Genomic DNA, 13,381 nt, shown 5'->3' on the forward strand with positions numbered 1-13,381 from the left:
AGTCCAGCCAACATCCAATCTTGAAAACTAAGCACTTAAAGTCATGCTTGCTAACCACTACACCTCTGTACTGCCATGCTGTTTAAATCCAGAACTCTGTTTCTAACATATATCTCAATTATTGTTACCCCATAAACTAAATTACAAATACTTGAAAATAAAATAGGCAACCATTTCTGATGAGCAAGTAATTGTCATCCACTTAAACCTTGGTCATTAATAGTCTTTCTTTTCGAGTTGCAGTGCTACATTTTTAGAGAGTACAGTGTTGAGTTCCATTCCCTAAATCCTAAGAATAGCATAGCTTCCTCTTATATAACTGCATTTCTACCTGCAATGTATTGTGTCTCCCTCCTCCCTCTCATTTAACCTCCGAGGTGGTGGCACACTGTTCTCAACTTCTCTTTCTTTGTATCTATAACTCAAGTTGCTGTGGTAGTACTTCTCTTTTTCAGCTTTTTAATTATTTTTTTTTATTTTTTACCTGCTGGTGGTGGAGGAGCCTGGGGGAAGAAGCAGCAGCAGAAGAAGAAATACATTTTTTCATGATGATTAATCACTGCCGCACAGCTCCGAGTCCATTACACTTGTGTCGTTGTGTTCTTGATCTTCTTTCTTGTTCTTGTTGTGCTGCTCTGAGCCTCTGACTGCTGCCGGTGATGGGGACAGGTAGGTACCGTAGGTAAGTAACACTAAATGACACACACACACACGCACACACACACACACACACACACACACACACACACACACACACACACACTTATTTTAAATAATGCTGCTATTATAGTCTGCTCTGCTAAGCTTCTGTTGACCGCTGCAACACAGCTCCAAGCCCGTTTCCGTTCCCTTTGTTGATCTGACTTGACTGTTCAAAGTTCCAAACTATTCTGATGCTTCTGCAACTGCCCACCCCACCCCCTCTCTGTATTCCCTATCCTAGACAGGCTGTTGCAGCATGCGAGATGCGTGAGTGAGGACAAGACCAGCACGTGCACTGCTAGTACTACTGTACTGTAAACGTAAACAAACAAACTCATCGCCTCTCATTCACTCTGGCTGCCTGGCACGCACCTGTGATAACAGTAGTCACTGTATATTTCGCAGTGTGTGGCGCTATAATATTAAAAGTCCACTCAAGTGGTTTTTTTTTTTGTTTTTTTTTTTTTTTCAGCCAAGGCTTTTTCTGTTTTTTTTTTCCTGACTGGTGTAACTTGTAAAGAAAAAATAAGGGATGCACGCATAATATATGTTGTTAACTTAGCACTGGAGAATAGAAACCACTTCACAGTTAATAAACACTGTGAATGTTGTTTTTAAATGCTATAAGATAGAGAAATAGTGTAGTTGTCATTCCCCTAATATTATTAATAATGTCGCTTACTAAACAAGTAAGTCTGTATGTAATAAAAAGTCTTTCCATTTGTGCTGTTTAGGTTAAATAACTGTATACATTTTCGGGCCAACGTTATGAGAACTACTTGGAGAAAATGTCCTCTTTTATTTACAGGGAATGTGCTTAGCTACACCCGTGCTCAAAAAAATCAAAAATTGGGGGTGGGGAGTTTGTATTTTACATTTTTCCTAGCCTGGCTACTTCCACTATGAATAATGTCAGCTTTTCACAACAGCTGGATGGTTGTTGGATTTATGTTTGAATAGCACTGTTCGTCTGTAAACACACCAAACAAACCGCTGACAATGAAAATAGGTAGAAAGGCAGTAGTAGGCATGTCCTTGTCCACTCCACTCAAATGTCTTGGTATGATAACCATAAATTTTAATGACGTGCAGCTCCAAACTTCCCATGTCTAGTACATTTGTGAGGCTACTACTCAGAAATATAAGTTTATTAAAGTGAGAGTACTACAAATATAAGCATATTATCAACAGCACAATGCAAAATCTGTATGCAGACCTTAATGAATGGAATTGCAAAAATCTACTGCAAAAAATCATTTATTTTTGAAAAAGATAGCTATAACTTGTTGTCATTCATTCACATTTCTCTCTTCTACCAATCATGGCATGGGAATGGGTCTGGGAAGATATACAACACAAAAGTAAAACAGGAAGGAAGGCTTCATCAGCCTCGCCCTCAGCCGAATTCCGACAGGCTGGCAGGCTGCTCACGAAGCTGACGTCACTGCTCACGTGTCCGAGTGATGTCACTCCTAAAAAACACAGAGAAAAAAAAAGGCCGGGAAATTCAGAAATGAAGGGGTGCCACTTGGGAATCATGGCACCCCATTATTTGGACCTCAAAACCCAGAAATAACCAAGTGATTTGGAACGGTTGAGAGGTACGAATCCATTGTTTTGTCTTTCTGTAACATGATGTGATAGCAAAAAACATTAGTAATCCTGTCCCTATATGAGATAACGCCTCATGGTAAAAATGTACCCTTGTAAATGTGGCTAAGGCTCTGAGGCATCGATTTCAGAATTTAGTTCTTAAATTCAAAACCTTAGTTGGAAAATTAAAACATGGCTGTTACTAAAGAAAGATGTGTGTACGTTTGGAAAGCAGGGTCATTCAGAAGTGGTAGTCTTTAAGGGAGCATTTTACAAAGATCTTCAGATGTTAGCTAAGATTCTCCTTCGTAAAACTATTGTGATCTTCCTGTACTGTAACATGACATAAGCTTCCCAGGCTCCCACGTTTCACTTGGGTGTAGGTAGTAATATGAAGAGCAAGTATAAACAAAAAAATTGTTGTTACCTGTATGTTTGTTTGTTTGTGTCTTTCGGCTTTTCCTCATTAGGTGGTCACCATAGCAGAACTCCGGTCCGCTAATGATTGGCAGTAGAGTTTTACGTGCTGGCTTGCCGGGCCTAATGCACAACCTTCAACAAAGGAATGCCCATTCACGCATGTCGCCACACAGAAGACGCTCTAACTGAGAATCGAACGGGCAACGTCTGACTGTGAGGTGACAATGCTACCACAGCACCACCACCGCAGTTGTGCAAGTCTTATTTCAAAAGAATTTAATGTGAAAATATTGACCATAAATAATGAAGAAATATTAGCATTGTACAAATTCCATTACATTTGAATTTAAGGCTCAGCATAGTCAAAGGAGATATGTGCATGTTTAGAGAATGCTGGCCTTACCACTACTTGCTTGGCTGCTCTTTTTTAGCTGTACTTACTTGTTTAACTGAGTCAGGTGAAAAAACGGTACTTACCTGGCACCTGAACACATTTGCAACAAGGGACTGTAATTCCAGACATGTATTTTATTTTATTTTTTTATCAGAGCTGATTTAAAACACAAACAAAAACATGCTTTACTATAAATACCAAAAAACAAAAACATATCTCTTTCACTAAGGAGCACAATTCTTCAGAATAACAGAACTTAATTAGCAGCTTCTGTATACAAACAAAAATGCTTATCTAGTAGTAGTTGTTTGTTCCACAAACTAAAGTTTTGCCTTTTTCAGCTTACAAAACTAGTGGCTTATAGCTTCAGACAAAATGGATGCATCAGTTTGCTTTACAAAACAATCCAAGCAGGAGGTAGTAGTCAACACATATTTTGTTACAGTGGTTTTAAGCAACAGGCAGGAAGCCCAGACTCACTTGTAAACAATAAACAGTACTCCAGAGGATACAATCTTAATTTGCTGAGTGTTTATATAACAATCATAACCAGGAAACACAGACTGACTTACAGGCTTTCTGTCTGTGCTTGTTTAGAAGGATCACTCTCCTAGATTCTAGACACAGCCTTTTTAAAATTTCCAAAGTACAAAACTTTAACACAGTAGCAGTGCTTCCTTGTCTTGTTCAATGAAAACAAATCCTTTATTTACCTAAACTGTTTTCCTTTCAAAGCTCAGCAGCACACAATCTCCTTTAGACTGTATTCTGAATTGAGCTCACTCCATGTCGCACTCATGCACATATACATGCATAGAAACTTGTGCAGACACACACATGCACACACACAGTTCTGCTGATTGTACGCAACCTATTTAGCCTCCTTGTAGCGCTTCTTAAAGGGGACTCATTCCTGCGAAGTCAAGACAGGCCAAACTAATAGTAAAAGCTCAGGGATAGCACAACAGCCCTTGTAGGCCCTTTGCACAGTGGTTATGCTGTTCACAAAATGACTTTTCACATATATCATCTGTTCTAAAACTTACAGAGTATTATTCAACAGTAGATGACCTGTATTTGACATTACAAAAGTATAAAAGGAACATACATGTCTAACTGGGTAATTTCATTTCAGATGGTGGTCTTATTTATGTACAATTCTGTATTTATTGTGAGATCTGTTGTCAAACAGTGCTGCTAGAATCCTCAAATTACAAGATGCTGAGGAACCAAAATGCCAAACACAAATGCCCGAAATACCAAAAGGATGAAATCTCTAACTGTAGGCATTTTTTACAGGCGACCAAGCTCCCCACCACTCATAAACTTTATATATAGATATAGATATAGCTGTATTAAATCCATCATTGCAGAAACATAAGGAAGGAAGAAATCCCCCAAAACATAGGACCCACTCCTAAAGCACACTTGGAAATTACACTGGCAGTGATTTTGTATACAAGACAATAATTAATGGTCTGTTCCTGTGTGTCTTGCAGTTCTGGAACTTGATTTGGACTTGGCCACCTGTACATACATATAAGGAGTAAGCAGAAATTTCTGTTTTACCCATGTGGAATCCTTAGAAATCACCCCAGAATCCTATATATCACATATGTTTTAATCTTAAGAAAGGAAACCTAGTCCCCTGGGCACATTCAGAGAAGGCAGAGACAAAGACTCTGGCAAAACAGCAATGTGAATGAATAAGGATTTTTGTAAACCTGTGTTTTCAAGGAGTTAATGGAAATATACAAATTTCCAGTGGAAGTATGAAACGTATTTTAGCCAATGGCTCAGAAGTGCACATTGACACGTGAGCCTTTATTAATATAATCAAGTCAGTACACCAGGATCCACTAAGTAAGGACAAATGTTTTTTGTTATACCAGCTCAACAAGATATATTCGGTAGAAACTGATTTGTGCTCTGAAACATCTGAAAAATGAATTTGTAAATACCTTTGTATGTACTCTTAAATAGAGTTTGTATAGGGATCAAGGCTGTTAGTGGGAAAAAGGTCCATCAGCTGTAGCTCACTACAATGTATTATTCAAGTGTGGCCACTCCTTTCTAATGTTACGGTTCAAAATCTGCTGCATAAAGATACTATGCAGCATTGTTCATTTCTGTACTGTTTTAGTCATCTTTTAAAAAGTTCATTGCATCAAGTAGTAAATATCACAACCTGGCAGATGTGGATTTAGAACCATACAATCTGAATGTGCCTGTGTGACTCATTAAGAATCCATTAGTCGTACACAGGTGCCTAGAGAGAATTGCCAGATTATAACAAAGTCTGTCTCTAGCTGTCTATGTGATGTTTAATTTTATATGTTTATTAACCAATTTTTATGGTATGCATCTTGGACTCAAAGATATTGCAAATTGTGATTTATTTTAAAACTACCATACTGACCTGATGATTAATTGCCTGTTTGCAAGTAAACAAATTTTAATTAAAATTGTGAAATGATTAACAATAAACAACTCTGCACTTGGCAGACTATTAATTGGAATGGAATATGAAACTTGGGATTGTTCTTTGTAATTAGTTTTATTTCCTAGCATTCCTCACTAAATCTTGCAGTCAGCAGCAGCAGTGTTTTAGTGCTAACCCTTGTGCTTTGTCATCTCTCTGTATATATGTCTAATTTATCAGTTTCTTGTAGATTGTCAGCAGCCTGCTGCCTCCATATCGCCACACTGCTTACAACTAGCAAGGGGGCAAGACTGTCCAAGTGAAAGGTAACATTTCTGACAACTCCTTTCTTTCCACTCCATAGCATGCCATACTCATGGGCCAGCCTTGCAGAGCTCACGTTCACTTTACATGTCCATCAGTGTTAGCACACGTATGTTCTGTGTTCATTGTGCTTACAAAGTACGGGAATGTGTGCATGACCCACGGGGGGGCTTTGAACCTACAATATTACATACAACAAGGAGTAACCCCTTCATCTTTCAAAGAGATAATGTTACAAGAATGGTATGTGGTATTAAAATGTAGAACTGGATGCATTAAAGAAGTATTCTGTGGATATTCAGAGGATCATCAAATGTATGCTCAACAGTGTTATCGCAATGTAAAAATGTATTCTTCTGCAGCATCACGTTTAGCTGAGCATTGCTTGTGACAGAGAAAGAGATAATGTTAAGTAATTATTTTTATTTATTTTCATTTTGTTAACTGGGTAAGTAGACTGGTTGACAAGCCCTTTTCAGCCATTATCCAGGCACTAGTGAAAGATATGCAGTATTCATCACGTTACAGATCATCATCATATATAGTACACTGAAAATACAATCTAGACACTTTAAAGTTAATATTAATGAATAAAAGAATCTATCCTAATTTGTATGTACAATATGTACCTGAGTGGGCATGATATTTCCATCAATAACAGAGGCACTTTAAGGTTAGTGATTTTGCACTAGAGAAAGACAAAGTAGAAACAGGAATAAGGATGCTCAGGAAGCAGGAACAACTTATATTAAGCTACAGAGTAATGCCAAAGAGAGTCAAGTTTACTCACGGCATTGTAGCTGAACTGAACTTTGTATACAGAATTTTCAGGATATTAATGTTTTTTCTTATCTATGAGCTGACGTTGTGCACTTAGGTTGCATCTGGTATTTAAGACATTAACATACCTAAATATGATACAGATTACTTGGTTTATAATACAACATTTAGTCCTACAAAGGAGTGGATCCCATTGTTGATTTAAAAACGTGTGCTGCTTTTAACCCTGTCTTCCTTCTATGCAACCTGAAGAGAAAACTAAAATATTTTAGTTACACTTCTCCTTTTCATGCAGCCCTGTTTGGAACTGATAGTTTAAGAAAACAAATTGTCTTATTTAAACTCATTAACATGCATTTGAAATTTAAATCCCATCTCAAACATCCCAGTTTTCAGTCCCCGGAATATTTTATTAGCTACTAAAAGTATTATTTATAACACGTTATTAATATGTATCCATGCTTTTGTTTTTGACTGCCCTTTAAAATTTATTTTGTAAAAGCATCTTTAGATCACTCTGACAGTTTGGAAGTGATCAGACTTAGCCGATGCTTCCTGGAATGCTATTGTTGTTGTTTTACTTTCGGCTAGGGGTTGCCACAGCAGAACTCCGGTCCGCTAATGATTGGCAGTACATTTTCACGGTGCCGAGGTGCCATCTCGACACCCAGCTTTCAACGAAGGTTTCCTGGAATGCTATTAACATTAGAAATTATGACTTTATCATTTAATGTCTGCACTAAATCTATTATAAATTTGGAGGAGATTTTTTTTTTACCCTACAGGTTTATTTATGTGAGGTGTAGAACCTGTTTGGCAGATTTTTTATTAAATATATTTGTATGAATTTTTATAGTGTAAAACAGATAAATAGTTGTATAGTCCACTGTCCAAAAGATGCACCATCTTCAAGATAGCTTTATTAACAAAAGGCATAACAAAACTGAAATGAATTATCATATCAGCCATGGTATATACAATAATGAAGAACTACACAACTTCTTTATATGGCAGGTTCCTGCTGACTCCCAGTGTTTCAGCTCCCTGTGTCACGCTTTGTACCTGTGTGAGTAGTGTCACAACCAAAATTAATCTTTGCTTTCTGCCTTATATCTACCAGTGCTGTAGTGACTCTTCTGTATTTTCCATTATCACACTAGCCTGCTGTCGTGCCTCATCCTTAAACTTACTTACTACATGTTGAATGGTTGCAAACTTTTTTATTTATCTGTGAAAGAAAAGTCTATAAGCAGTTTTATGCATCTTGCATGTAATGTCCCCAAAAGGGAAAGGGAAGTTCCTAAGGCTTTGTCAGAGAGTAATGTTTGTCCTCCTGACTTCCAGCAGAAGTTGTTAAGAAGAGGTGTACCCTCATGTTAACCCTTTTAGATGCTTGCTGTGAATGTCATGGAAGAGCTTGTGAGCAAAATATAGTTGCCGAGATTATAGTCTATGAACAAGTTGTGGGCAATTTAGATGTTCAACTGCAGCATGATAAAGTAATTCTAGAAGGGTTGCTGTATACATAGCCACTCTATTGTAAGTAACCATTAATAGCACTTTGTGTAGGCAGACTAAGAACTTAATGTTTATGCTACCATATTACAGGTTGGGTGATATATTTCTGTGGGCCCAGATAATCTGGTTTCAAGTTTAAAAAAAGCTTGTGATCCTGTAAATGGCACTAATTTTCTTCTTATTTTTTGCAAGTAAATTTTTGCTTATTATGTATATCAAAGTTGTTGTCAAGGAAGAAGCATATGCATTTTGTCACAGATATAACTTCAGTTTCACTCAAGTTTATACTGTCATCCAATACTTGTCCCAGTACATATCCTCGGTTTGCACCTTAATTAAGGGGTACATGAAGAGAAATGTGATCTAGAGTATCTCTTTTGGGTTCTGTCCTGAACATGGCTAGTAAACTATGGGCTTGCGGATTCATTAAGGTCAGGGCTTTCTGCTGTTGCCCAATGAGCCTATGATATCAAAAGTAAAAAAATATGAGAAGTATATTTCGTACAGTGGCACATTTGTTAAGTTTCTTTAGTATAAGGTACCACAGTTTCAGTTCTATGGCATTACTTGAAGTGTTGCTTGCATCAGTGAGTCGTGCATAACTGTCCGTGGCCTGTATGTTTACTGCTTCTGTATAGGTGTATTTAGGACACTGGTTTTACAGTGGTTACGGTTACTTTTTGCACTTGCTGCTGATTCTAGCTTTAGTAAGAGGGGGTAACCACAATTCTCCAAAGCTTGCATATATTTTATCTCCACAGTGTCTCATTTATTAGCAAAATGGTAAGGAAGAATGTCAAGTTAACTGCTGACCCAGCAGTTATCTTGAGAAATAACAATGGATAAAAAAAGTCACAGCCTTGGTTTTGTGAAATATTGTGTTAGGCTATATGATGGATATTCCAAAGCAAAAGTAATACACCATGGAATTTCATGATATTCAAATGGAGGAAAAATTATTTTTATTTACTATTCTCCTGTAGTGCTTTGCTTCTTAACCTGTTTACTATTTTTTTATTAATATCTCTAATTTTCCTAACATGGAAGTGTGAGTATCAGCCCCATCTGTTTAAATTTTGTTTGTTTGTGTCTTTCGGCTTTTCCCGGTTAGGGGTCGCCACAGCAGAACTCTGGTCTGCTAATGATTGGTAGTTGATTTTTACGTGCCGAGTTACCAGCCCTGATGCACAACCTTCAACGAAGGTACACCCATTCACGCATATCTCCACGCAGAAGACGCTCTAGCTGAGAATCGAACCGGACAGTACTTAATCTAAATGGTCTGTGATTAGAATGACAGGTTTCCTTATAATCACAGAGAACTCATCTTACTAACTATGCTGTATCTTAATATTTTGAAATGGAAACATGGTGGTGATGTTTGCATTTAAGTGGGTTTGTGGCTTTGTGCCTGCAGTATTTTGTGATCCTGATGATGCAACAGAATTATTTATGTCATCTGTCACAAAATATAGGCCATTATTTAAGGATCTTGTCTTATAGTACCATTAACTTATGAGTCCCTTTAACAGTTCCAGATATATTATCACAGAACTGTGAGAGGATTCTAGAAGGGTGGTTGAATTCCTGTCTTGGCTAGCATAATTCCTGCTGTGTACTCCTTGCATTTGTGTAAGTTTGGCATCTCTGCCAGCACTTAAACAGAAAGAATATAGGCAGTGAATTCCTGAGGAGAGCAGAGATTCAGGAGTTCATGATTGATGCATTGCACTTAGTGAGTTTAAACCAGAACCACTTTGCACTTGACAAAGTTTAGCTTATTGGTACAGACATCTGTCCTGCACAAGGCTTACTGTAATAGGCATTGAGTTGAACCTCTGTATTGCCTGTTGTCAGTGTTTTGCAATACTATCACAAATAGTTAGCCATAGATATGTCTGCATCTGTTTTCAACCTCCAGTTGCCAATATTTTTTTTAGTCTGTGCACGTATGACAAAGCTCTGGTTACCAATGCTTCCCTCCTCTTCTGTAGGATCTTGCCTCTTGGCTTTCCTACCATGACCCAATTGACAACATTTTTCTTCTTCATCTGAGCTGAGTGGCCTAGTGGGCTAATGCACTGTGTTGTAGTTGATAGGGTCCTGTGTTTGAGACTTGGCAGTGGTAATTATTTTGGGTGGGAGGTTGGCATAATTGTTAAGTCGTTTATCTTATGGACACAAGGTGTAAGGTTTGATCCCCACATGGGGTAATTGGCTAGGCTTGAAATGGCTCACAGGGGCAGTTAGCCTAGTATTAATCTATGAACCTATCTTCTTTTCCTTAGGATGAGAGTCAGGTACCTCCACTTTCAGTGTGAACTGTGTGTCCTGCCTGTTCCTGACCCAAATGTCTGAATCAGCACAGTGTGGAAAGTGACATGGGTCAGATTGCTGTTGAGATGGCCAGTTTGTAATGGACTGCCCTCCACTCACCCTGGAATCCCATCTCCACAATGACTCACTTGAGCTCCATTAAAGCTGATGTCCAGTGGAATCATAAATGTTGCTACACATTACTTTCTTTGATATATGGCATAAATGTGTGCAGTGGGCTTGTTCTCCCATAAGTCAACTCAAGTGTGCTCTGTATTGGTGTCACCAAGCAGCAGACCAGAGCTGCCTTCCTCAGGATAGCTGAGCCAGTGTCAATCACTCTGTCATGCTCTCTCTCTCTCTGCATTCCCCATCCTCCCTATCCCATCTCTCCAGGGATCGAACCACCACTTAAATATGGATTGTTGGGGTTGCAGTTAGGGCTTCATTCATCTGCACTGTAGGACCAAACTTGGCTGTAAATGCCTTGATGATAACTTGGCATCATAACATGTTTTATGTGTAATCTGTTTCATTAAAAAAGGTAAAAGAGTAGAATTTACTTTAATTGTTTGGACTTACTGTGGAGTGACCTGTGGAGCATAAGCCACTTTGCCACCACATAACCACTTTGTAGGGCCACAAGGGTCTATTTTCAGCCATGTCCTTGTAATACATAGTTAAAAGAAAATGCAAATCTTCTCATATAGCTTCTTTTTGAATAGGAGTGCCTGTGTTTACTCTGTTGATTCATATTCAGTTCATTCTCAATGTCATTGATTGCCCAACTGCAATTAAAAAAACTAAATATTTTTCCCAATCTGCAGTCTCTCAATCTAACCAGCTGAAGGATTTGAAATCATTTTCTGATAGACAGTTATTTTTGAAGGATATTTTGGCTATTTAAAGGAATTTAAGAGACCTTCAATTTGAACATTTTGTTAAGGAGAACGATAACATTTTTCCATTGTGCCATGCAAAAGACCTGGATCTTTGTTCCTTTCCTTGGATTTTACAATATGTGAGCAGTCTCTCTGTCTCTCTCTCTCTCTGTCTCCTTTTGTGCACCCTGTTTAAAGTCTGTTTAGGTTTATAAAGTAAAGGGTTGTGCTCCAGGTGATTAAGGAGCCTAGCCCCTTTCCTGATTGATGCAGAGTACTGTCTTGTTAAGTGACTTGCTCAGTCACACAATAGGCAGATGGAGACAGAGGGAATCAAACCCTAGACTACATGGAACAATCCAGTAAAAATTTGCAGCCTCTCTGCTGTTTCTGCCTGCTTTTCGTGTTTTCTTCTGTAGCTACTTATGTTATGATTAAATGCTAGCTAAGCAGTTGATCTGTGAGGACCTTATGAATTCTAGCCTTATACTCCTATGGTAGTTTTCAGACCTTAATGAACAAACCCGAATCCGGCACAATAAAGGTTGCCCACAGTAGGAGACTCGAAACCAGTGGTAAATAGTAAGAATAGAATTTATTGTCTCCAACATAGAAACACCAACGGACAATGTACAGTTCTTTTAGTTAAACAAACATTAAGCGCTTTCGTCTCCACATCCGGAGACTTCTTCAGAATAAAGCTACTAAACATTCATAGCTTAATATATATGCTGTTCAGCCCTGGGTAATTGATTAATCCAACAATCTCTTAGTAAAATAATCATTACTTAATTGCCCTCAGGTTGCCGAAAAGACAAAAACATAATGAGAACTGCTTCAGTTCCACACTAAAAAACACTTTTATGTATTTAATATTAAAATAAAACTTTGGTAGCAATCCTTCATAACTTTACATATGAATTTGATAAAAAATTATACTAAAATGAACATGCATATTGTATAGTTGTTCATTGATGTATGCATGATAAGTAAAGAATAAAGAATAATAAACATGTTGAATAAAAAGAATATATACTGAAGATATCATTTGTTTCCTAGTTGTTCAAGCCTATCTGCATCCAGTGGCATGAAATAAAAACTAATGTCACTAAAATACTAAAACTGTGCTTAGAACATAAACAAGAAACCTCATAAAAGCTTACAAATATGGTGCCTTAATTTTCATTTGAAGTATAATTCAATACAATAAATGAGTGGCATATGAATTCAGGTGTTGAATACATAAATAGGTATATAAATACATCCTTAAAAAATACAATACCAAACCTCATGCCTATAAATATATAAATATATAAATAAATAAATAAATATTGATATAAATATATAATCATATATATGTGTATATGTATTTGTACATAATATATACTTAAATATATGAAGCCTATAAGCATGTACTTGCATATAATTAACTGATGAAGTAGTAAATTGATAAAAATGCTGATATAAATATATTTAATAAATAAGCTGATATACACTGTAAAATATAAATATAAATACTAACAGTTTAAAACATTAAAAATCCATACATATATCTAAAGCTACTATTTCACCTATCAATCTTGATACAATGTTAAAGTGGGATGAAATATTGTGTTACTTTCAAGAAATCCCTCTTCTTTTAAGATTTAGCTATACTCTTTTTGTAATTTTAGGATCTGCGGCCAATAGCTTAAATGCTGGAAATTGAGATATGATCGTTCAAACCTTTTCCACAACTTGCATCTAATCTAAGCTGCCAAATCATTTCTCTAAAACCAATTTTAGTCTCCCAATCACCCCTCGGTCAGGTATTGTACCACCTCTAATACCCAAAATTTGTAGTCAGCTTTTCACACTTCATTGCGTGCCTATATAATGCATTGTTTTCATTATGCCTGTTTATGTCACCATGTTAAATTCTATTCGCAACAATCTCGGTCTCACACATAAGCTCATGTCGTACAAATCACCAAGCATACTAGTATACTTAGTGATTTGTACGCATGTGAGAGCTTTACGTAAGACCGAGAT

At 37.2% G+C, this 13,381-nt stretch overlaps 1 protein-coding gene across 6 annotated transcripts in view; it reads left to right on the plus strand.

Annotated features, from left to right (window-relative positions):
* Window positions 1-13,381, plus strand: part of BICD1 (BICD cargo adaptor 1) — a 1,749,421-nt gene that overhangs the window by 1,553,200 nt on the left and 182,840 nt on the right. For 2 of the 6 annotated variants that reach the window (XM_044088105.1, XM_044088106.1), the window contains one exon: window positions 5,772-5,857. The exons of 3 other annotated variants lie outside the window; for them this stretch is intronic. In XM_044088105.1, the coding sequence (XP_043944040.1) occupies window positions 5,772-5,857 (86 nt within the window). The remainder of the gene's footprint in view (window positions 1-5,771; window positions 5,858-13,381) is intronic. One more of the 6 variants, XM_044088108.1, reaches the window with a different exon arrangement.

Source organism: Protopterus annectens, chromosome 11.part0, assembly GCF_019279795.1.
Source record: "Protopterus annectens isolate FY-2018-M chromosome 11.part0, PAN1.0, whole genome shotgun sequence".
Taxonomy (NCBI): domain Eukaryota; kingdom Metazoa; phylum Chordata; order Ceratodontiformes; family Protopteridae; genus Protopterus; species Protopterus annectens.